Source organism: Tachysurus vachellii, chromosome 21, assembly GCF_030014155.1.
Source record: "Tachysurus vachellii isolate PV-2020 chromosome 21, HZAU_Pvac_v1, whole genome shotgun sequence".
NCBI classification, from domain to species: domain Eukaryota; kingdom Metazoa; phylum Chordata; class Actinopteri; order Siluriformes; family Bagridae; genus Tachysurus; species Tachysurus vachellii.
This window is the reverse complement of record NC_083480.1, coordinates 15,657,604-15,683,077: the sequence shown is the minus strand read 5'-3', so window position 1 is coordinate 15,683,077 and position 25,474 is coordinate 15,657,604. Positions and strand designations below refer to the sequence as shown.

The window sequence follows — 25,474 nt, the reverse complement described above, 5'->3', positions numbered from 1 at the left end:
ATTGTGAATAAAATAAGTTTATGAGATTTGTAAATTATTGCATTCCTTTTTTATTCACAATTTGTACAGTGTCCCAACTTTTTTGGAATCGGGTTTGTATTAATCTAATTTATCACTGGACCTGTGTGAAATCAAAAAAATCTAATTTATTTATCCTGTTTGTTGTTGTTTTTTTTTTAAACCTCTTTGAAACTTTTCTGTTCTGCAGATTAGTTTTTGTTTTGCAAATTAGAAATAATACTGAATAAATGAGTGTTTACATGATTCTGAAATTTCTTAAGATTTTTTTCATCCTGTACAGTAATGAATGTGTTTATTTTTCATGTGTGATTTCCGTCCTATAACACAGATTATGATGAATGTGAAGAAGAAGGATTATGTGGTAACAATGCAGTTTGTTACAACACAATTGGTAGCTACTACTGTCAGTGTGAACAGGGCTACAGGGCAAAATTATTTAACTTCACTCAAGATAAAGGTGGACCATGCAAAGGTCAGTGTGTCTGTAATATTCACATGTTTTTGTTCAGGTATTAACATTGCACTCAGGATAAACCTGAACCTCTGCGCTTGTTCTTTTCTCTTAGACATCAACGAGTGTACGGAGAATAAATCCATCTGTGGTCCTAATGCTGTTTGTGATAACATCCACGGTTCCTATCAGTGTTCATGTGCTACTGGTTTTGTGGCCAGCAACGGACAGAAGCACATTAACGCAAGACAGAACGTTACATGCGACGGTGAGGTGTGAATTATCTTAGAATTTACACAGAAACAACTTCTTAGTTTTAATGATTGTGAGTAATGTGACAGGTTTTTACGCATTTCTGTGAACTACACAACACATTTAACAGCTTTTCCTGCACTCTTACTAGTTTTTTCTGTACATTTATGATAGTATATTAAATTATATCGACATCTGATTGTAAAGATAAACCTTTATCACAATACTTTTCCAAGAAGCAAAACATCATGGTATAACAGGAACTGGGTGTGTTGCTCTGTGACATGATACATATCTTTAGCAGAAACGGGTAATTTATTATAAATTAAACTATTAGAAATTATTAAGGGATGAACTGCTATAGGAAAATAATAAACACTGTAGTTGCAGTAACTCTACTTCATCCCATCGCCGTATTGTTGATTATTTTCCTATAACTGAGCTACCGGGCGAAATAATTTTACTGCAACTCAAGGTGCACAATGCAGCAGTCAGTGTGTCTGTAATATTCACATGTTTTTGTTCAGGTATTAACATTGCACTCAGGATAAACCTGAAACTCTGCACTTGTTCTTTTCTCTTAGACATCAATGTTGAATGTCTTTAACGTTCTGTAACATTGAATGTCTGCTTCTGTTCTTTCTGCAGACATTGACGAGTGTTCAGAGGAAAACATATGCGTTCTCAACGCTACATGCAGTAACACAAACGGCTCCTATTTCTGCACGTGCCATTCAGGATTTGTGGCCAGCAACATGGAGGAGAAGTTTACTACAAGAGAAGTTAGATGCAACGGTGAGTCATGAATCAGAAGCATTATTGTGTTCTGCAGTCTGTTAACTCTTCACCTTTCAGCCATTTTCTCCTCTGATAGAGAATCTTTTAATCCTCTTAAATGTCTTCTCCACTACTCCTAACACCTTTTAACCTTATGAACTTTTAAGTGTTAAGATGCTCTATGAATAAATTTTTATCTCACATGGTCTACATGGTGACATAATAACTGCACGTCCTCTCATGTATATTATTATATAATTCTTAGTTTTAATAATAATAATAATAATAATAATAATAATAATAATAATAATAATAATAATAATAATACATTAAGGTACCCATTTTCAACTGAATTAAAAGTCATTCTTTTCTGTTAGTCTTACAGACCAGTGTGACTGCCATCTGTGTTGTTTGTCATGTTTTATTATAGTACAGCACTGGACCTGTTTGTTTTTTAACCTCTTTGGAAAAAATGTTCTGTTCTGCAGATTAGTTTTTGTTTTGCAAATTAGAAATAATATTGATTCTGAAAATTCTTAAGATTTTTTTCATCATTTTTTCATTTAGACATCAACGAGTGTACGGAGAATAAATCCATCTGTGGTTCTAATGCTGTTTGTTCTAACATCCCCGGTTCCTATCACTGTTCATGTGCTACTGGTTTTGTGGCCAGCAACGGACAGGAGCACTTTAACGCAAGACAGAACGTTACATGTGACGGTGAGGTGTGAATTATCTTAGAATTAGAATCATTATTATTATTATTATTATTATTATTATTATTATTATTATTATTATTATTATTATTATTATTATTATTTCTAAGCAAAGGGTATGCAATTTTGATATTGTTTAGAAATAAATGAAATTATTTGTAGCTGAACCTGAATCTCTTCTATATTTTTCTTGCAGAAACTAAAAGAAGTTCTGAAAACATAACTGTTCTTGACACTGATAAGTCCAGTGCCAGTGAGCAGCAGCTGTTTAATCCGACTCTTCTCACATTTCTACTAGTCAGTCACTGGATACTGAAGATCTACCAGTGACATATTTTCTCAGGTTAAAATCTTTAAATCTAAATCTTACAGCAAATCTTACAGATTAATTAGTCAGAGCCACTCAGAAGACTTGTTTAAAGAAGAAGAACAAAAAGAAACATGTTTACTTAAAGCAGGATGTAAAACTATTAAAACCTTGGAGGTGGAGTGATGGAAATTCTCTGACACCCAGGGCTTTTGTGTATACTTCTTGTACTCGAATAAAATCTATCTTCTGTGACTATGTCTTTATCGTACTTTATTATCAACAATGTTATCCACTTATCACACAACGTAAATAGTTATGTACATCATTTGCATTTTGACACCCTTATCCAGAGTAACTTACAATTTTATTTCAATTTATACAACTGAGGGTTAAGGGCCTTACTCAGGGGCCCAGCTGTGGCAACCCTGTGGACCTTAACCACTAGGCTACCACATCCCTACATAAACACATCATAGACAGATTTGATTTTATTTGATTCAGATAATTTGCTATAATTTTTGCACCTAATATGTTTGTAGTGGGGGGCACGGTGGCTTAGTGGTTAGCACGTTTGCCTCACACCTCCAGGGTTGGGGGTTCGATTCCCGCCTCCACCTTGTGTGTGTGGAGTTTGCATGTTCTCCCTGTGTCTCGGGGGTTTCCTCCGGGTAGTCCGGTTTCCTCCCCCGGTCCAAAGACATGCATGGTAGGTTGATTGGCATCTCTGGAAAATTGTCCGTAGTGTGTGAGTGAATGTGTGTGTGTGCCCTGCGATGGGTTGGCACTCCGTTCAGGGTGTATCCTGCCTTGATGCCGAATGACGCCTGAGATAGGCACAGGCTCCCCATGACCCGAGAAGTTCGGATAAGCGGTAGAAAATGAGTGAGATGAGATGAGTGATTCAGATAATTTGCTATAATTTTTGCACCTAATATGTTTGTAGTGGGGGGCACGGTGGCTTAGTGGTTAGCACGTTTGCCTCACACCTCCAGGGTTGGGGGTTCGATTCCCGCCTCCACCTTGTGTGTGTGGAGTTTGCATGTTCTCCCTGTGCCTCGGGGGTTTCCTCCAAGTACTCTGGTTTCCTCCCCCGGTCCAAAGACATGTATGGTAGGTTGATTGGCATCTCTGGAAAATTGTCCGTAGTGTGTGATTGCGTGAGTGAATGAGAGTGTGTGTGCCCTGCGATGGGTTGGCACTCCGTTCAGGGTGTATCCTGCCTTGATGCCCAATGACGCCTGAGATAGGCACAGGCTCCCCGTGACCCGAGGTAGTTCGGATAAGCAGCAGAAAATGAATGAATGAATGTTCATAGTGTGAGCATGAGGCAGGAAAAATCTTCCCTCTATAAAGGTTTAGTGTTTGCTGCAGTTCCCATTTCTGAACACTAGGTGTGCTAATAACTCTATGTTAGCTATGTGGGAAGCTACAACGTACAAAGACACATTACAAAGCACAGACACCATAGACTCCTTGTATAAAATGTTAAATAAATATATTCTTACAGAAAACTTCACCAGCTTACAATTCAACAATTTATTTACACCTCAGAAACAGTGTATTAAATCAAACGCATTAATATCAATATAATTATAAATATAAAGCTACAATATAATAAAATATAAAGCTGCTCTACTATCAGAGAACTACTCCACATTTTCTGACCAATCACAATCCAAAAATCAAAAATTTTAAAAAGAAGAGATAATGTGTGCAATACCGTATTTAAACACAAGATGTCGACAAAAGCAGAAAAACGTTCAGCTCTCTTCTGTATTTCCTGAGACGCTGAGTGACAAACTAAAAAAAACCTTTAGGTCACTGAGTTTAGGTCCAAAGTCTAAACTCCTCTCTCATGAAAATTGTGACCAAAATCTTATGTTTATTTATTTATTTATTTATTTTTATTTTAAATGTAATTTTATTTAATTGTTAAATTAAATATTTCTTTCTTTCTTTCTTTCTTTTTGCATTTTTTACTGTTAAAAAACTGATTAATAAAAACTGACACTGTCGACTCCTTCCAAAAACATGGCAATGTATAATTAACAACATTTATCATCCAATTATTATTATATTTAGATTATGTGGAGCATGGATGTACAAGCTCCTGTTTAAGTTGTTATAATCAAAACAACAACATATATAATGCATTAATTATAATATTATAGACATATGCAGTGAATTACATTTTAAAGTAATAGTAAATAATAATAAAGTAATTTTTTTTTTACCAATTGCTAATTTGCATTGTTTTAGTCAATTTGGCAAAACCTTTGTAACGAGTGGAGTGGCGCTACCCGTTTTAGAACGGTGCTACCCCTTTAAGAGCAATGTGCCGTTGCTTTATTAGTATATATTAGTTGAATGTGCGCATGCGCCATAGAGTGCGCGCTTCAGTTATAACACCACGTGGTGCCTAAATGAATCCCTTGATCTTCAGAGAGGTATTATTGACCGCTATACACGAGACTTAATGATGCCTGCTGCAACTCAGTTACCTACACAAGTTATACCTGCTGCTTCTTCTACACCATATGTTCATGCTCCTCATGTTGAAATGCAGCACAGTCCACAGGCGTCGGCTGCCAATACACATGCGAGAGGTGAAAATGTACCAGGCTTATCTCAAAGCTCTCTGGATTTGTGCAATGCGACCCGAACTCTAGCTTCGGTCTTACAGCAGTCCAGGTTAGAACCCCTGGAATGGGTGATGGAAAAATTAATCCTGATGACTGGCTTACATTGGTGGATGCCTATAGAGACTCTCTAGGACTCAATGATGCACAAATTCTGCTTGAACTACCGCGCTTCCTAGCTAAATAACCCAGAAAATGGTTTACAGTGCTGAGCTCGCATGTAACTTCTTGGACACAATTTTATAGCTTATTTCAGACAGTTTTTCTTCCGTCCGATAACTAAGATCGTGTCCTACGGGGTGTCCTGGACCGAGTACAAGCCCCAGGTGAACCTTTTCCGACATTTGTAGCACACTTGTTGTCAGAATTCAAAAAACCCAAGACTCCACCTCCAGAACGTGAGCAAATTGATCTGATCTACAAACATGCCCTTGAACGCTACCGAGTGGCACTATATGGTGCACAGATTACTTCAGTTATTGATCTTGTGATGCGTGCTCATGAGCTGCATGTAGCTCTTGGTCCTGACTGCCATAGCATTCCGGTAGTGCAGAAAAGCAAACAAGTGAGAGAAACGTACTGTTACACATGTTCTATGCCTGGTTTTACTTCCAGAAATTGCCCAAACTGTAACTTTGAGCAGCGTTCTTCTCTGGCTACGGAAAGGAGGGCTAATCAGACTTTAAATGGCTCACTGACAAAACTAACATGGCTGCGGAGGATTCTAGCAGGGAAGAGCAAAACCAAAACCCTGTTCGACAGAAGGTAAACTTCAGAGGGGGGAGGAATTTTCACAGAGGCAATCCTCCTCCCAGAAGGTAAATATGCCTCATCCTTCTCTTACGCCCCAGACTGAGCCTTTTGTCTTGGGACATGTTGAAGACCGTATGTCTCCTTCTTTTTGGAATAAGCCATTTCTTGTTAAAGTGAATCTTTCTAACAAAGCGGTTGATGCAGCATTGGATACGGGGACCTCAATTTCAGCGGTCCGTGCAAACATGGTCTCTGAAGTTGTAAAATGTCTTGAGAAAGTTCAGCCATGGACTGCCCCACCAGTTCAGCTTGCAAACAACACTGCTTGTAGTCCCACTGGCATTGTTTGGCTAAACGTTGGTTTCCAAGGACAACATTTTTACCACCGTTTTGTTGTTATCCCAATCTTTCTTCTTCTCTTATTTTGGGGATGGATTTCATGTTGCGTGCTTCTGTAAGCATTCATACAGTATCCCTTCAAGGACCGTGACTGTGGGTGAAAGTGGCTCACAACCTTGTGATGAGGCTCTACCTGAGTGGATAGAGGCTCCTGAAGCTGAAAGCCTGATGTTCTTGGATGTCTGCCCCTCTATACTAGAGGAGAAGGTTGACTTGGCTTGTCTGAAAAGTTGGCAAAAAGAACAATTGTTAAGTCTCCTTAAGGATTTTTGGAGCTTGTCTGATGGACATTTAGGTCACACCTCCATGGCTGAGCATGTAATTGATACAGGTGATGCTAAACCTGTCCACCTCCCACCGTATCGTACCTCTCCAGCTAAGAAACAGATAATTGAGGAACAGATTCAGTTGATGTTGGAGCAAAACATTATTGAACCTTCTTCAAGCCCATGGTCTGCGCCTGTTGTAATTGTCAAAAAGCCTTGTGGAACCCCTAGGTTCTGTGTCGATTACAGAGGCCTTAATAATCTCACACTGAAGGACTTACCCACTTCCCAGGGTGGATGAATCATTAGATTTCTTGGCTAGGGGGAGATATCTTACCACCCTTGATCTCTCGCGAGGGTACTGGCAGGTCTCGGTGGATGAGCATTCGAGACCAAAGACTGCTTTCATATCACATTGTGGCCTATTTCATTTCAAAGTTCTTCCTTTTGGACTTTGTAACGCTATCGCCACATTTCAGAGGGTAATGAACAATGTGCTTGCCGGCTTGATCTATAAGTGCTGTGCCGTCTATATTGATGACATTGTCATTGCGTCCCCAACATTTGAGCAACATCTCACGGACATTAAGGAAGTCTTGTCTAGGCTTGCCTTTCCCTCAAGCCGAGTAAATGTCAGTTCTGCTTGAATGAGCTTGTCTTTCTGGGTTATCGTGTCACGCCTGACGATATTTCTCCGGACCCGAAAAAGGTTGAAGCGGTGACTCAGTTCAAAACACCTAAAGATGTAAAACAAGTGAGGGGTTTTCTTGGCCTTATTGGCTATTACAGACTATCCATTCCAAATTATGCACAAAAAGCTGAGCCTCTCTTTAAGCTCACCAGGAAGGAAACTCCTTTTGGCTGGGATGACGACTGCCAAACTGTAATGGATTGCTTAAAACGTTATCTTACCTCTGAGCCCATTCTGTGCTTTCCTGATTTCATTCGCCCGTTTTTCATTCATACTGATGCCTGTGACTTGGGTCTCGGTGCAGCTCTCATGCAGAAGGATGACAGGGGGCGAGACGTTGCCATTGCTTTTGCGAGCAGAACTTTGCACAGGTCAGAAAGGCCATATTCTACTCCTGAGAAGGAGTGTTTAGGAGTGATTTGGGCTATGGAACATTTCAGACCCTACGTTGAGGGCCTACATGTGACTATTTATACAGACCACAACAGTCTGAAGTGGTTGATGAGTCGACCAAATCCCTCTGGTCGTCTGGCTAGGTGGTCATTACGACTACAGGATTTTGATTTCACCATCGTACACAAGCCAGGTGTACGGAATACCGTCCCTGACGCGTTGTCACATAACCCGCTGACACACAGTGTTGACCCCATTGGCATTCTGCCGGCTCATGCAGTCATAGGTGGTTTGGATTTGAGGTGTCTCTCCTCAGTCATGGTAACTGACAAGGAGCAAGTGAGGCAAATGCAAAAGGATGACCCAGTGATCGGCAATCTTCTCAAAAGTCTTGAAGAGGGTGGTACAGATGAGGACCACATTGTTCATGATGGTCTTCTTTATTTCAAGGATCATAAGGCTGCCTGTACCTTGCATCCTATGAAACAGCTTAAGCTTTTTGTGCCTACTCTGATGCGGCATACTGTATTACAATACTACTGTACCATGACCACCCAACGGCAGGTCATCTTGGTGTGACGAAAACTTTGGCTAGACTGAGACAGAGGTTCTTTTGGCCAAAAATGGCAGCAGATATAAAGAGGTATGTTGTTTCATGCCCAGTGTGTCAGCTTACTAAGCCGAGTCAAAGAAAACCGGCAGGCTTGATGATTCCAATCGAACCAACAAAGCCTTGGGAATACACTGGAGTGGATTTTGTCGGCCTGCTGCCACGTACATGGAAATGAGTATTTGCTTGTCCCTGTTGATTACTTCTCAAAATGGGTGGAGGTGAGTGCAGTGCGCTCCACAACAGCTCAGGTGGCAGCGAGTAAATTTCTTAGTGAGATCTTTGCCCGCCACGGGGCCCCAGTCTTTCTGATTTCTGATCGTGGTACCCCTTTTGTGAGCAATCTCTTTGAGCACGCTGCCCTTGGTACTGAACATCGTCTTACCTCAGCATACCACCCACAAGCTAATGCCACTGAGAGAGTGAACCGCACTCTAAAAACTGCCATTTGTGCTTATGTGGGGGACAAACACACTTTCTGGGACAAGTATCTCCCACAAATTTGTTTCGCCCTTCGGACAGCCCAACATGAGAGCACAGGTCTATCTCCGGCTATGATGTTATACGGTCCTGAGTTGGAAACACTGCTTGACTTGTTGACACAACCAAACTCTGTGGGTGTTGATGACCCTGAGATACCTTACCCGGAAAGCTTGAGAGCTTCGCTGCAGGATGCGCACGATCACGCCAGGGCTGTGCTAAGTGCCAGCCATGCAAAAAGAAAACGTTACTATGACAAGAGACGCCGTATGGTTTCCTACGCTGTGGGTGATTTGGTGAGAGACCCACCATAAATCTGATGTGGACGCAAGTTTTACGGCCAAATTAGCTCCAGTATTCACTGGGCCATTTCGTGTTTCAAAACGGTTGTCCGATGTCAATTACAGACTTACCAATGTGAGCACTGAAGAGGATGCAGGTGTATTCCATGTTGTGAATCTGCAGCCTTTTTCATATGTGGGACACGGTCATGCCTGAAAGAGGTTCCCACATTGATGATGTGAGTGCACTTCCCTGGGATGGGGAGTTTGGTTCTCCGGATGACAGATCCGTTGAGACCGACCATGTGGTTCGGGCAGACTATGGACATGTTGAAGAATGTTCAGATGCAATGTTTCCTGAAAATTGCTTACCACTCTGCTACTGACACTAGTGCTGCTGTGCCCTTCTCTGCCTCCGCTACTCAGGGTCAGGGTTGTTATGTACTGATACAGAGAAAAGTTCCCAGGGTTACTTCTGATTGGTCAGTGCATAAGTGGACAAATCAATTTCATACACAAAGGTTTGAGTTGTGATAATGTGGTAACAGTGTTTTCGGTAATGTTATTAACAACTGTTTATTGTTTGTGTTTCTGGTTTTCCTCTGTACTCATGTGTTGAAACTTTTATTTTTGGGTTACTAGCACTCTTATTCTCTGTGTTACTGAGCGGGTGTACACTGTACGTACGTGTTTGTTCTGTCATGCATTGTCGTTCTTTCCCTAACGAGTGGTTTTTCAACTCTGTCATGTATGGTTGTAAAGTTGTTTCCTCGGCTGTGTACGGCTGGGGGCAGCCTTCTTTTTGGTGGGGGTGAAATATGTAACGAGAGGAGTGGCGCTACCCCTTTAAGAACGGTGCTACCCCTTTAAGAGCAATGTGCCGTTGCTTTATTACTGTGTATATTAGTTGAATGTGCGCATGCGCAATAGAGTGCGCGCTTCAGTTATAACACCACGTGTGTGGAAGTCTGATTCTGCAACCGATATTCTCTTTTATCTTCATTTTCTCATACTAATGAGCATTTTTGTTTTAGTAACATGCTATTACAGTACGGAGGTTTTTCCTGTGTACGGAGTAATAAACCGTTGTGAGTGAAACGCTTGTGAGTTCTCCATTTTTGCGGGCCTAACATTGAGGGGCTATCCTAAATCTCCATTAACGTGTTACACCTTCTTCACCCAGTCAATAAAACAGACGTCTGTGCAGAGCAAACTGTCGATCATTTTTCATTTCTTTCACACAAAATGTGTTCATTGACCACACCTTTCGCCCTTAGTGCAAAAAACTACATATTTGCAGTATTACAGCATTTTTCAAAAGCTAACACATTGCTTGAAAAAAGTGATAAATTTAAACAAATTCAAAACAGAACGATGGCAAGTTTCATCCACTTCAGCTTCAGAATGTTTTTTTCTTGGATGAAGGAAGGCAGTTTGTAGGAAAAGGAGTGTTAAAGAAATGGGGAATGATATATTTCTATAAAGACCTCGAATAAAATATAGGATATTAAAAAAATGGCAGCATTTCTGAATTTCGAGAAAACATTTAAGCTTCAAAGAAGTTCATAGTTTCTGTAACTCTCCTGTAGGTCTGAGGAACAGCATGTGCTTCCTGAGTGAGAGCTGTCTTTATTTTCAGACATGTATGATGTGTTTTGTGGTTTGTTTTGGAGATGAGATGAACTGCTTGACATTCATGCTGAATCAGACTGTATAAAAACTTTTGTAGAAGTGACTTTAAATCTTACAGTATACTGTACGTGATCTTAATATTACAGTACATCGGGTTACATCTAAATTGGGCTGTTCTGTCCTATTTGGAATGCAGCTTGTGTTCATCTCTACTATGAAAAGTAACTAATGCACATAGCTGCTTCCTCTGTAGCATCACACAACATACTGAGCCATTGTTCATGTGGAAAATGATCTGCGCTTATGGCTAACACCTTTTTTTTCTGCTGCTTACAAGCTCAGTGCACAATCCTCACTATTACAGCTGTGCAGATGCATCGTGGTAATAATGTCAATCATTAAATATGTTTTTTGAGTCTGTGTGCTTGGGGCTGTTGTGACACATTTCGCATTTTATTGGTCCAATCTAATTGATATACTGTCACAAGACATCTGTACAAAATGCTAAGATGTTTCAGTGAACAGTGAAGTGAGGAAATGGTTCTCTCTTTGTGTGTGTGTGTGTGTGTGTGTGTGTGTGTGTGTGTGGCTGAAGTATATAAATTGTTGTTTACACAGAAAATTGTTCTGAACACTCATTGTCTAAACTTTAAGGTATCAGTTCATTTCCGATCCTCTTGAATTAATACAGTGCATTTGTTAATGATTAATTACTAATTATTAATCATAATGATAATAATGAATGGCTGGCTCACTAATTCACAAGTCTTACACAACTTTTGCACATATCCTGAACAATATGGCATGTAAACGATATTATTCTGGTCTGATTAACAATTTTACCTTCTCTTGTTATGTTTGTGTTGAATACAAATACATTTATATCTCTCTATATATATGGATAGATAGACAAATAGACAGACAAACAGATGGAGAGAAATAAAGACAGACAGATAGGTATATAGGTAAGGACGAATATTAGTTTAGGTGCAGTTCTGAGACATACCTGTAAACCAGTCTCGTATAGCAGGGACATGAATTGTGGGGACATGAAATAAAGAAACGGTGACTGAATGTTTTAGTTAACCACAGAGAGAGAGAGAGAGAGAGAGAGAGAGAGAGAGAGAGAGAGAACAAGTATAAAATGAATACAAGGATGTGTGTGTGTGTGTGTGTGTGTGTGTGTGTATGACCTTAGTGCACACTGTGAAGAGGGAAGTTTAATCTGTTCAGCATTCAGCACACACTGAATTAAGGAAACAGAATGAGACACATACAATAGAGCAGTTAAATCCATCAACAGGCCTTCCTGAGCTTGAGTGTGTGTGTGTGTCTGTGTGTTTGTGTGTGTATATGTGTGTACACTTTTATCGTCTCTCCTTTTCTGAACTTTGATGACAATGTGTATAGTTAGTCTGTCTACTTCTATTTTCATTTTATGAACAAAATGTGTGTGTATGTGTGTGTGTGTGTGTGTGTGTGTGTGTGTGTGTGTGTGTGTGTGTGTGTGGCAACTTTTGTATTAGGGTCATGAAGCAGGTTGTCTGGACTGTCCATGATTGAGAGTCCGTTCAGTGACCTCTTGTGTACTGGAAAGGCAGTCCTTGGTTTTAATGTGGTTTATTACATTTACTTACAATCAGTTTATTGCATTAATGAAAAATGGGTTGGAAAAAATTTTGTGAAGCCACCAATGATGACAGCAATGTAGGATAATTTGACCTGTTGTTTCACAAAACCTGAAACTAAACGATTCCCATTTGGTTACTGAACGTCAAGAAAAGATTTGAATCAGGTGTTAAATATCTGATTGATAAAAACTGACACTGTCGACTCCGTCCAATAATATGGCACCATATCATGAACAACATTTTTCATCCAATTATTATTAGATTTAGATTATGTGGAGCATGGATGTACAAGCTCCTGTTTAAGTTGTTATAATCAAAACAGCAACATATATTTTGTACTGTATATATCATTGTACCACCTCCAATCGTCTTCCGTGCGATGAAATCTCGGACCTCCACTGAGACGAGGCCGACTCTGTGAGAATCCTGAGACATTTACAGATCTACCAGCTCCAGTTGGACTCTGTGATACTAAGAGGAGATCTGAACTCCATGTGATCCTTACACCAATACAGCATTGGTTTGACTGTATATTTGTAATCACACCCTCTAGTGTCACCCATATGAGGATGAGGTTCCCCTTTGAGTCTGGTTCCTCTTAAGGTTTCTTCCTTACCAATTTCAGGGAGTTTTTCCTTGTAACTGCTGCCTGAGTCACCTCAGACTTGCTCATTGGGGATAAATACATATACATACATACATACATACATACATACATACACACTGTGAACTATATATATCTTGAATTTTTATTATATTAATTCTTTATACTTCTTATGTTTACCATCTGCTCTATGTTTATGTTCTGTAAAGCTGCTTTGAGACAATGTCCATTGTTAAAAGCGCTATACAAATAAACTTGAATTGAATTGAATATGAAAGAATGCATTTATTATAATATTATAGATGTATACAGTGAATTACAGCCAATGCCGTGCTATAATATATAGCTATATTAACATTTTAAAATAATAGGATTTTTTACCGATTGCTAATTTGCATCGTTTAAGTCAATTTGGCAAAACCTTCTTCACCCGGTCAGTAAAACAGACGTCTGTGCAGAGCAAACTGTCAATCATTTTTCATTTCTTTCACACAAAATGTGTTCAGTATGTGTTAAATTTTTCAAAAGCTAACACACTGCTTTCAAAAGTGCTAAAAACTCTGATGTACACGATAAAAACGTTTTACATCATTTACATGATGTAAAAAGTCAAAACAGAACGATGGCAAATTTCGTCCACTTCAGCTTCAGAATGTTTTTTTTTTTGGATGAAGGAAGGCAGGTGGGTACTAAAATGAGTGTTAAAGAGATGGGGAATGAAATATTTCTATAAAGACCTCAAATAAAATATAGGATGTTAAAAAAAAAATGGCAGCATTTCTGAAATAAAATATTGATTTATGTGACAAAACATTTAAGTACATACTTTCTGTAACTCTCCTGTAGTGAGTTTCTGAGTGAGAGCTGTCAGTGTAAGGAAGTTAAGACAAATGTGTGTGTGTCTGGTGTGTACTTCTTTATTTAAATTATTTTATTTACCTGTAGTACATGCTTTTGAACATGGTGTCATCATTAAAGAGGATGATGTTATTGTTACCCAAATTGAAACACACTCAGTACTGGACTTTTATTTGTTGACATGATAAACACGATGACATCTACCACAGTGTAGGTTTTGAGGTTTTCTGTTTTAGGAGGAAGTGGTGTGGTGTCATTTCTGGTTATATATAAACCCTATATAAGGACTAAAGTCAGTGTGCAATCTTAAGAGGAAGAGAAGATAGGAAGCAGAATCACACTGAGAAGCACAAGCAGACATTACAGTCAGGACATATTCACCCTGAAGCCGAGATACCTGAAAGCCGTTAAAATGTTTTCACTACTTTATGTTTTTAATGGGTATAAACATGAGAAACCGGATGTTGGATGGATTAGATGAAGATTAGATTATAAGACATGTCAAGAATCAGATGATGTAAGTTTTTAATTCATTACTCGGTTAGAAATTCAGAAAATTTAAGCGTTGAAATTGATCTTAATTCCTAGTTCAAGTTTACTATAAAACAAAAACCAGGATTAAAGAAAGGTTTGAAGGAAAAAGATTGAATTCTCAGATGTAACATTACAAATCAATTTCAACTGAAATTGAAATATTAATTCAAGACAGCACAAACTGGTTTACTGTAAAATTAAAACTGGTTGTTTCAAAGCAGATTCTGAAAGCTCTGGGATCTTAAACAATCCAAACAAACTGCTTTTCGCCTTGAAAAGCTGAAACATCACGACGTAAGCATCCCTACAAGGGTGTGTTGTGGTAATGAGGAAGTGGAAGGCAGACAAAATTTCACACATGGCTCTGCATGTTCAGCTCTCTCATGGCTCTCGCTCTCTGCCCTTAAATCCCCTCCAGCTCTCACGCTTGAGAGAGCAAACGCATCATTAGGTAAATTACTCACAGGTGTGTGAAGCTTAACACTTGTTCCCCTGGACCCCACTCATCATTCACAACCTCCGGCTTAGCCACACCCCCGCTGCCACATACCACCACCCTCACACAGGCCGGGAAGAGAGCTGAGAAAGAGGGACCGTCTGCCTCTGGGTATGTTGCCAAATGGTCCTTAGCCAGCCCGACAACCTCCTCCAGTGACTCTGGCCAGTGACACTGGACCCAGGCAGGTGCAGGACAAACTGCTCTAACACCATGCTCTGTTGCAAACACATTGTTAGTGAAATTAATCACAGGTGTGTAAAGCCTACCACTTGTTCCCCTGGAACCTCCATTCACAACACACCACTTGGCCATGCCCCCACTTCCACATACAGTACCCCCACTGATCAGCTATCCCCTGCTGCCACACAGGACCTTTACAAACGTAGTGGAAAATAAAGCACTGTGTATGCAACTTCTACTTTCTTTTATGACACAGGATGCTGATATTGCCAAGAATACAGATAAGGTGGTTAACCATCTGCTTAATAAGCATGATTCTATGGTGATTATGTCAACGAATAAATCTAAGGCTGAAATAGTGATCTGTTCCACATCATCGCTGCACACTACAGACCATATAATCTATATATCTGAGTATCTCTGTCTGGATTCGGATTTGTTGTTGTGGGTTTAAAAATGAAGTAAACTTGATTGTTCACCTCAAATATATATATATATATATATATATATATATATATATATATATATATATATATAGCAATGAATAGCATTAGTCATCAGCCGCTGTGTGTCCTTGGTCAGAGCTCTGGTCTTTTAAGGGTCGCCCCATTGTAACATAAAACAAATAAATTTAGTGGCACACACCCTCGGCATAACAGCCAAGCGGCAATCACTAAGACAGTATATCTAGTCACACCATGTCACCATGACCCTTATGGACAACATATTGCTATTGTTAGGAAGACTGGGACTTTTTACTTATTTTTCTGACTGAATAACACTCTATGACCACATTTAATCTTTAATATAGTATAGTGCATGAAAAAAAAGGCACTCTCTCTCTCTCTCTCTCTCTCTCTCTCTCTCACACACACACACACACACACACACACATTTACAGTGAAACATCTATAAATTTTATACAATGTATGCGTCAAAAATAAGAAGTAGAACCTTCTTTAGAAAGAACATTTTGTTCCCATGTTGAAGTGTGAAAAAAAACCCTGAGAGGTTGCAAAAAGCACTTCCTCTGCTACGTGCATATGGTTAAGCAGCGTGTAACCGCTTCAAGTGCTTTCTTAACTAACCTCGGTAAATAAATACTGGAATAAAAGCGACAACAACATCTGCAGATCATTGTAAAAGGTTTTTAGTTAAGCTTCTGGCCAAATATATTAGAACAAGGTTTGTTGAAGCTCTTTATAGGCAAAAATGTTAAAATCTGGTAATCTTAGCATGAAGCAGCACAGTAGAATTGAACATGAATACATAAATCACATGCTCATTGATCCTGGTCCTACTACTTATGGAGTGAGGTGAAAAAAAAAAGGTGAGGTATAAAATACTAAATCAGGCTAACAAATGTGAAACATTGGACACTGGAACAACATTCAGTACGGTGTTAACTACCTACAATATCTTGCTCATTTTTTGTAGTGTTAACAAATGTTCATACTTCATGTTAGCTGCTAATTTGTGAAGAATATTTAAGAACATTTTTCTTATCTAGCTTCATTTAGCTTCAGAATGTTGGGAAAATATGTGGCAATGCTAATGCTGAATATGCTAAATTATGCTTATGCTATGATAAATAGTGAGGTTATCTAAAAAGACACGGTTTATATGGCTAAGTATCAGCACTAACACAGTGTACAAGCTGACCAGAAATATTTTTGGGCTTCAGTTGATGAAAATGATGTTGTTTTTATTGGTCAGATCTCAGTTGATCCTGATTTATATAGTTATATTAAAAAACATGGTAAACATGGTGGCTAGTAGAAGCTAATGAGCACAAATTCTTACATCTCTACATGTCACTAAACTCCACTACACACTGGAACAGTGTGTGAAAGCTCACTCAATTATTTATTTATTTATCATTTTGAATCATGATTAATGAGTTATGATTAAATATGATTAATATAAAGTGTGAGAAGGAACCGATCTGTTCACGGAACAAAGGTAAAAATGTTGTAAAAATGAGTTATAATATTAATAAGAATAATAATAGTAAGAAGAAGAAGAAGAAGAAGAAAAATTGTAAATGTGCAATTTTGTTAAACCCAAATTTACTCTGAATTTACTTTTCATTTGTTGATGATAGATAGAGATATGCGCTGTGAGAGAGAAATGAGAAAGCTCAGCACTGAAAAATCAGGTCCTGTCACCGAGGCGTTCTGCACGTATTTTCAGCCCTTTTAGTTTTATAGCCGTGGAAAAATCACACCATCCCATCTGCCTTATAGAGTTCCCCCACCTCTAGAGGGGCAGGACTCAGTCGGCTTTCACTACAATGAAACCCTCCTCTTGTCATTTCAGAGCTGAGCTTGAGACGTCAGGGGTTGAGACGAGAGCTGAAGAACGGTGTGTTTTTATTTTCATGTGTGTGCTTGTGTGGTTGTCTTAGCAAGGCAGTGGTTTAGAAACAGAAAGACACAGACACACACACAGTGGTCGGGTTATCCTTTGATTTAACGGTCGAGAGCAGGGTTTAATCAGCATCCAGTTGTCAGCGTGTTCACTTTGGATCGGATTCTTTCTCCTCACCATGTGGCGCCTGATGTTTCTGGGTGAGTCACAATCTACCTCATCTACCTCTGTGTTGTGTTTCCATGGCAGTGGTGACAGTTTTGAAGTTTTGTAATAGCACTAATTTCCTGTTAGATACTATGCAACAGCTCATGGAACGGTAAATGTCACTGGTGTAGCGTGGTGCAGCGTGATAGATCTGACCACCGCAAATCCGTCTCTGCAGGAATTATCATGACATTTCAAAATCCATGACATGTTGTTGCACTGTGGTATAATCAACAGCGGTGTTATGAAGCGAAGTTACTCTATCAGCTTTTCTATAACAGCAGTTCCCAGAGAGTTCTCTTCTTTTTATTCCACAGCAGATTTGTCAACTATTATTAAACTCTTGGGAAAAAAACCCCAGAAAGAACACAATGTACTTTTAAACGATTTAAACTTTTTTTTTTTACATAATTTTTTATAACACTTGCTCCTAAAGTTTATATGACCAAAAAAAACCCCCAACAGATAAACATACACCTTCCATTAATGTAAAAAAAAAAAAAACTTAAAATAAACACCACGATACATCTTTGCTAAATAATAACAATTATTTAATAAAAACGAGTTGTTTATTAGACTTGTTATTAAATTATGCAAAACGACTGCGATACGCGGCCTGGAGTTAAGTTGTTGCTATGGAAATAACAACACATACAAGGAGCGCATAAATATAAATCTGGCGTCAAGGTGGTATTGTCAGAGCTGCTGATACACAACAGAAAGTTCATTATGATAACTGCTTCCGACCAATCAGAACTGAGTCCTCAGCATAGTGTGTTTCAAAAAAAATCCTCAGACTATTTATGTGCCACAGAAAGCACAAATAAATAAATAAATAAAAACGTTTGAGCGGATGTCTATCAAGATCCACTTTAGCACTCGAAAGTGAGAGGGTTTATCAGGAACATATGTGGTTTTACGCATGAAGGGACTGCAGAGAGAATCTAATGTGAGCTTAGAGTGCAAGAAACATCTGAGTGATAAGTGATGCTTTTAATGCCACTGATGCTTTTTTCTACCACTGTTTCTCTCTCTCTCTCTCTCTCTCTCTCTCTCTCTCTCACACACACACACACATGCACACACACAGGGCCATGGTATGACATCACAGGAGAATGACAATGCAGGTTTCTCGGGAGAATTCAGCAGAACAGCTGGGAAAGAAGTGATAGATTGAAAAGAAACAGCTGCGAGGTCAGGAGTGTATGGTGGAGCTTGTTGGAAGAGTGGAGTGTTGTTAGAGCAGGAAACAGAGCCACAGGAAATCAAAGGTGCATTTATCGCTCGGTGTCCTTCAGGACTGCAGGGGGGGTGACGTCAACTCAGGAAAAGCTGTTCTGTTTGAGGGGAAAAACCTAGAGAAAGCACCTCAGTCGAGCCGTGTTTGTAAAACGACTATGAAACAGAAAGAAGTTAGAATTGTTATTTTCTTAAAACGGCAGGGTTTTATCCCTAATTTATCATATCTCTTTACAGATGCTGTACTTGATTCTACAACATTAAATATGATGTTTTGTTCTTTAATAAATAAAACCAGTAATCACTCTTGATCACACTACACCAGTGTTGATTTGTTTTGTATAACAGCACAACGCCACGTGTTGCCGTATCTACATGTAGTACGAGAACAATAAACATGTTGTGCTAAAGTGCACTGTGCATTTTAATAGGAAATCATTTCGGTCAAATTTCTGTAGTACGTATTTAGATTTTTTTTTCTTTAGATGATCAAAAGGGACACAAAATGAAAGAATCTGACGTAATGACGAAACTGTAGAAGTCGATCCAAAGCTCTAAGATGAAACGTTTAGACGACTGCCAGCTTTCAGTCCTAATAAAAAGGAGCGTGTGAGAATTTTTAGAACTTTATTCTCAAATTACACCCGAGCAACAATGTGGAAAACATGGAACCATGGAAAACACCAATGACGCAGGAACCGAGGCCCTTTTGTGGTGTTGTGTGAGGGACTCGGTCAGTGTGCAGCTCCACTGTGGTCTGTGTGTTTTCAGTAAAAAGGGCTGCTGTGCAGAGTAAGTGTTATAATCGAGCACAACCCTGCTACTAATTGTGTGTGGGTGGTGTGTATCCTTTCTTTTTTTAATCACACATCTTATTTAGACACACACACACACACACATATAGGTTTAATAAATATCTATAATATTCATGAAAAAATCTGCCTAATCAGTTGATTCATGTGAAATTTTTTTTAAAAACATGTATATAAAAAACAGACAAGGGGTCCGACAAGCAGACAACATGAACGCGACTAGAAAAAAATCACCAAACCAGAATGAAATCAAAAGGCAGAGAGAAAAAAAAAAAAGACCTTTTTTTTTAAAAAAAAAAAGTGTCAATCAAATGGTTTGGTCCAGACTGGTACGAAAGACATGGAAAAATGGGAAAGTGGTGAGTCAAGTGATTAAGACTCTGTGTTGAGGATCAGGGTTCAAGCCTCAACAGTGCCAAGCTGCCACTGTCGGGCCCTAAGCAAGGCCCCTAATCCTCCCCGTTCCAGGGTGGCTGTATCATGGCTGACCCTGAGCTCTGACCCCAAAGTTAGGATGTGTAAAGAAAGAGTTTCTCTGTATTGTAATGTATATGCAACAAAATAAAGGTTTCTTCATCTTCAATACACTTCCCCATGACTGTGTGAGCTCAGAGTCTACTTAAACCATGAGTGTATTGTGAAGATAAATCTAGATGAGTGTAATCAGTAATCAGATAAGTGTGAACATGACATACGTCTCAGTCAGCTCTCTAGCTCCGTAGTCAGTGAATCAGTGTATCATGTACACGAGTCGGGACACTAACACTACACGCTGATGACTCGAGTTCAGGCGACATTCTAATTTCCACGTTAGTGACTGTAAAAGCTCAAACATAGCAAATATTATTAGTTTTATATGTCATAATCATGTGTCAAGCTTAAACACGTGTTTCTGTCATGGTACGTCAAACAGAATACAAGGCTAGCTAGTGGATTTATTAAAAAATCTTTAAACATTTAAAAGACGTTAGACTCAAACAAACCGTATACACAACGTCAAATAAAGTTAAAAATGTATAGTTACCGGACGTCAGTGATTAATGCTAAATAGGACATGATGGTCGGGGTTCAAGCCCACAAGCTGCTGAGACATCTACGTTGCTCATAATAACCTGGGATATATGAAAACTGGGCAGTGGTGGTTCAACAGGTTAAGGCTCTGGGTTGTTGATCGGAGGATCGGGGTTCAAGGCCCAGCACAGCCAAGCTGCCATTGCTGGGCCCTTGAGCAAGGCCCTCAACCCTCCCTGCTCCAGGTGCGCTGTATCATAGCTGCCCCTGCACTCTGACCCCAACCTCCTCAGTTGGGGTATAATAAAGGCTTCTATGCCCCCGTTCTATATTCTATATATATTCTATAACAGTGATAACAAGCTACTTACATTTTAGATGAAGATGGCAGATGGTTCATCTGCCATTGTTTTAAAGCTTAAAAGAGAGGCTTTAGAAAATATGGTGTCAATTTCAGTAAGGAATCACAGTGAGCACCGATACTCCCTGGTTCCTGCACTGCACTGTGGGATTTTTTTGTGACTGAACGTTCCAGTGAATTTTTTTTTTGCCATCGGAGGAAGCCTTCAAAATGGCAGACTCTCCGATCAGCACCCTGACTACTGAACTAGGGAGCGGATGCAGCTGAGACGCAGCCTGAATGTTGTATTACTCAGTGGCCATGTTTGTAGAGCACGATGAATTGGGCGGTGTGGTTAGATACTGACATGTCAGTATTGTTGGTCTGTAGTTTGTAGCAACAGTAAGAGAAAGATAGCGTGAGATAAGTGTTGTTTTTACTCATCCCACAGAAATTTGTGCTTGTTCAGATGCCAGGATAGAAAACTGCAAAAGATCTACAAGATTTGCTTATCAAACACCCCCCCCCTCTCCAGGAATTGGAGATCTTGTGCTCAGAGTCTCCACAGTACAGCTCCAGGAATAATAAAAGTGTATTCATATTCCTAATCTACCTCTCTGCTATTTCCTCTTTTCAGCCACCTCATTCCCAGTCCACTGACTGAATCTCTCTCTCTATCTATCTAACACACACACACACACACACACACACACACACACACACCCACACACCCACACACACAAATACACCCACACACACACAACAACAACAACAACAACAACAACAACAAAATAACAGAAAATCAAAACTGTGATTTCATGTGAATTGTGAAAAACTGTGTTGTACAGAACTGCAAAGGTTGGAAGAAAAGTTATTCAGGGTGTGTTGTATTATTTCTATTTCATTTATACTGTTTTATCTTTACACTTCTTTCTTTGGAAGTAAATCTCACCTCTTAGAGATAAGACCTGCTTCAAGCAATTTCAAGCTGTCTGATTAAACCCCTGTTAGTGATGCAAACGAGACTGCACGGCAGTTTTATTCAGCGGTGAAACAAATCTAGCAGATATACTGTATGAGTCCAGCATGATTAGTATCACAGACGTATGCTTGAAGATTTCCAGACTTTTACATTCAGTTTAATCGCTCTGTTTGTTCATTTAATCAAATAAGTTTCCATTGGATAGCATGAGAAGCCAGCAGGAGCTCTGCCAACAGAAATGCATTGACACACGACATCGGTGGAGTTCATTGGCTTTAGGTTTTACTTGTGCTTAAATCTCCAAATTTTGTACAACTTTTACAGTGTTAACTCACAATTGCGATGCTTACAGTGTGAAACGATGCAGCGTTAGAATGTTATGGCTAGATGCTTTGCAACAGAAACTCAATCAGAATTTAAACGCTGCGTGTAAACCTCAAATCAGCAACATTTAACATAAACGGCTAGGTAATGTGAGGCGGTAAAACACTGAACATCACGGAAGTGCGTGCCGTAGTGAGAGGAAAATACATCACATTGTGCTACATTGTGCTACGACATGAACATTAACTGTCTGACAAACTACAAAAGAAACTAGATTTGTAAAGTTCGTCACGACAAACTTTGATGTTGGCTTTGATGAGGCAAGTATTCGCAAAGGCCGGTGCTTTTTGGAGGCGAGTGGACATAAGGGTCAGTGTTACTTTTGGAGGCAAGTGGACAGAAAGCTAGGGTGCCAAAATATTTGGAGGCAAGTGGAGACGAGCATGTGACGTCATCCGAATACTCCTGAGGAAGTTCCCCTCATTGGGCTGAGTGTTTTGATGTGTCACATGTTCATGTTGTGCTAATTTTTGATTTTCACGTGACATCACGTGACATCACGTGACATCATCAGAATACCCATGAGGAAGTTCCTCTCATTGCTGTGAGTGTTTTGATATGTCACATGTCCATGTTGTAAAAAGTTTTTTGATTTTGCATATCTTGGGGGCGGGGCTGCGGCACAACCGAAAGGCCAGTTGGTACACCAATTTAAAACTTTGTTCAGAGTATCACCCTAAAGGAGCTGGCCAAGTTTGGTGTAGATAGTTCGAAAGCTTGCCGAGTTATAAACCTCCAAAGTTTATAATGGGAGTCTATGGGAAAAAAGGCCAATTTGAGACCCGGTACCGGAAGTACCGGTACTCGGATCGCTTAGAAAAGTCATAGCAACAAACTTCAGACCAGCGTCTACAACAAATCTGAATTTGGTGCATGTGGCCCGAAAGCCCTAGGCCGCATTAAATTTTATAAATTTTTGTCTAAGCTGAAATAGGAAAACAGAATGTTGGCTTCTACAAAGCCTACATGATGAAAACTGTGAAAGATATCAATAACAAAAATAAATTAAAAAATAAAAAATAATAATAATAATAATAATAATAATAACTTAAGGTACCCAGTTTCAACTGAATTAAAGTTCATTCTTTTCCTGCAGCTCTTCTGTTAGTCGTACAGACCAGTGTGACTGCTTCTGTAACCTGTGGTCCTGGATATGCACAAGATAGAGGCGTTTGTGAAGGTAAGGACAAACCTGCAACATATATTAGATAATACATCATAATAGGATATGTGCATTATTTTCCTTAACAGTTTTTAACCCCCTTTAAGATTAACCTGATGACGTGTTTAGTCGCTTTGTGAGCTTTCATTAAATTAAGTTATTATTTTATTACTGGATCTGTGTGAAATCAGAAGAATCTAATTTATTTATCCTGTTTGTTGTCTTTAATGTTTTTAATCTATTTGAAACTTTTCTGTTCTGCAGATTAGTTTTTGTTTTGCAAATTAGAAATAATACTGAATAAATGAGTGTTTATGTGATTCTGAAATTTTTTTGACAGTTTTTTATCCTGTAATGAATGTGTTTATTTTTCATGTGTGATTTCCGTCCTATAACACAGATTATGATGAATGTGAAGAAGAAGAAGGATTATGTCGTAACAATGCAGTTTGTTACAACACAATTGGTAGCTACTACTGTCAGTGTGAACAGGGCTACAGGGCGAAATTATTTAACTTCACTGAAGATAAAGGTGGAACATGCAAAGGTCAGTGTGTCTGTAATATTCACATGTTTTTGTTCAGGTATTAACATTGCACTCAGGATAAACCTGAACCTCTGCGCTTGTTCTTTTCTCTTAGACATCAACGAGTGTACGGAGAATAAATCCATCTGTGGTCCTAATGCTGTTTGTGATAACATCCCCGGTTCCTATCAGTGTTCATGTGCTACTGGATTTGTGGCCAGCAACGGACAGAAGCACTTTAACGCAAGACAGAACGTTACATGCAACGGTGAGGTGTGAATTATCTTAGAATTTACACAGAAACAACTTCTTAGTTTTAATGATTGTGAGTAATGTGACAGGTTTTTACGCATTTCTGTGAACTACACAACACATTTAACAGCTTTTCCTGCACTCTTACTAGTTTTTTCTGTACATTTATGATAGTATATTAAATTATATCGACATCTGATTGTAAAGATAAACCTTTATCACAATACTTTTCCAAGAAGCAAAACATCATGGTATAACAGGAACTGGGTGTGTTGCTCTGTGACATGATACATATCTTTAGCAGAAACGGGTAATTTATTATAAATTAAACTATTATAAATTATTAAGTGCTATAATAAACACTGTAGTTGCAGTAACTGTACTTCATCCCATCGCCGTATTGTTGATTATTTTCCTATAACTGAGCTACCGGGCGAAATAATTTTACTGCAACTCAAGGTGCACAATGCAGCAGTCAGTGTGTCTGTAATATTCACATGTTTTTATTCAGGTATTAACATTGCACTCAGGATAAACCTGAAACTCTGCGCTTGTTCTTTTCTCTTAGACATCAACGAGTGTACGGAGAATAAATCCATCTGTGGTCCTAATGCTGTTTGTGATAACATCCCCGGTTCCTATCAGTGTTCATGTGCTACTGGATTTGTGGCCAGCAACGGACAGAAGCACTTTAACGCAAGACAGAATGTTACATGTGACGGTGAGGTGTGAATTTTTAGAATTTACACAGAATTTAGAATTTACACAGAAACAGCTTCTTAGTTTTAATGATTGTGAGTAATGTGACAGGTTTCTACACATTTCTGTGAACTACACAACACATTTAACAGCTTTTCCTGCACTCTTACTAGTTTTTTCTGTACATTTATGATAGTATATTAAATTATATCGACATCTGATTGTAAAGATAAACCTTTATCACAATACTTTTCCAAGAAGCAAAACATCATGGTATAAAAACTTAGAGGCAAATGTAACTTCGACCAGGGAGTGAGGCTCTTTTTTGAGCACACTTTTAATAACAAAATTGTTGTTTAGATATAATTGTTATGTCGAACGAAGAAGACCCAGGGTCACAGGCCTGGGCTTCCGGACCTGGGCCCCGGGGAACTAAGGGGAGGAAAATCCATAAATGGGCATATGGGCAAAAGGTGAAGGAAAAACAAGGGGATTGTAAGGAACAGGACGTTA

At 39.1% G+C, this 25,474-nt stretch overlaps 2 protein-coding genes across 6 annotated transcripts in view; one reads left to right on the top strand and one right to left on the bottom strand.

Moving 5' to 3' along the window:
• LOC132864072 (zinc finger protein 354C-like) overlaps positions 1 to 25,474 on the bottom strand; it is a 232,810-nt gene that overhangs the window by 73,500 nt on the left and 133,836 nt on the right. The window lies entirely within an intron of this gene.
• LOC132864064 (adhesion G protein-coupled receptor E1) overlaps positions 1 to 25,474 on the top strand; it is a 58,321-nt gene that overhangs the window by 19,862 nt on the left and 12,985 nt on the right. For 2 of the 5 annotated variants that reach the window (XM_060897290.1, XM_060897289.1), the window contains 4 exons: positions 350 to 493; positions 588 to 740; positions 1,373 to 1,519; positions 2,069 to 2,221. In XM_060897290.1, the coding sequence (XP_060753273.1) occupies positions 350 to 493; positions 588 to 740; positions 1,373 to 1,519; positions 2,069 to 2,221 (597 nt within the window). Of the gene's footprint in view, positions 1 to 349; positions 494 to 587; positions 741 to 1,372; positions 1,520 to 2,068; positions 2,222 to 17,288; positions 17,548 to 23,418; positions 23,503 to 23,884; positions 24,032 to 24,125; positions 24,279 to 24,830; positions 24,984 to 25,474 lie in introns of those variants that run through there. The other 3 variants (XM_060897293.1, XM_060897292.1, XM_060897291.1) reach the window with 3 other exon arrangements.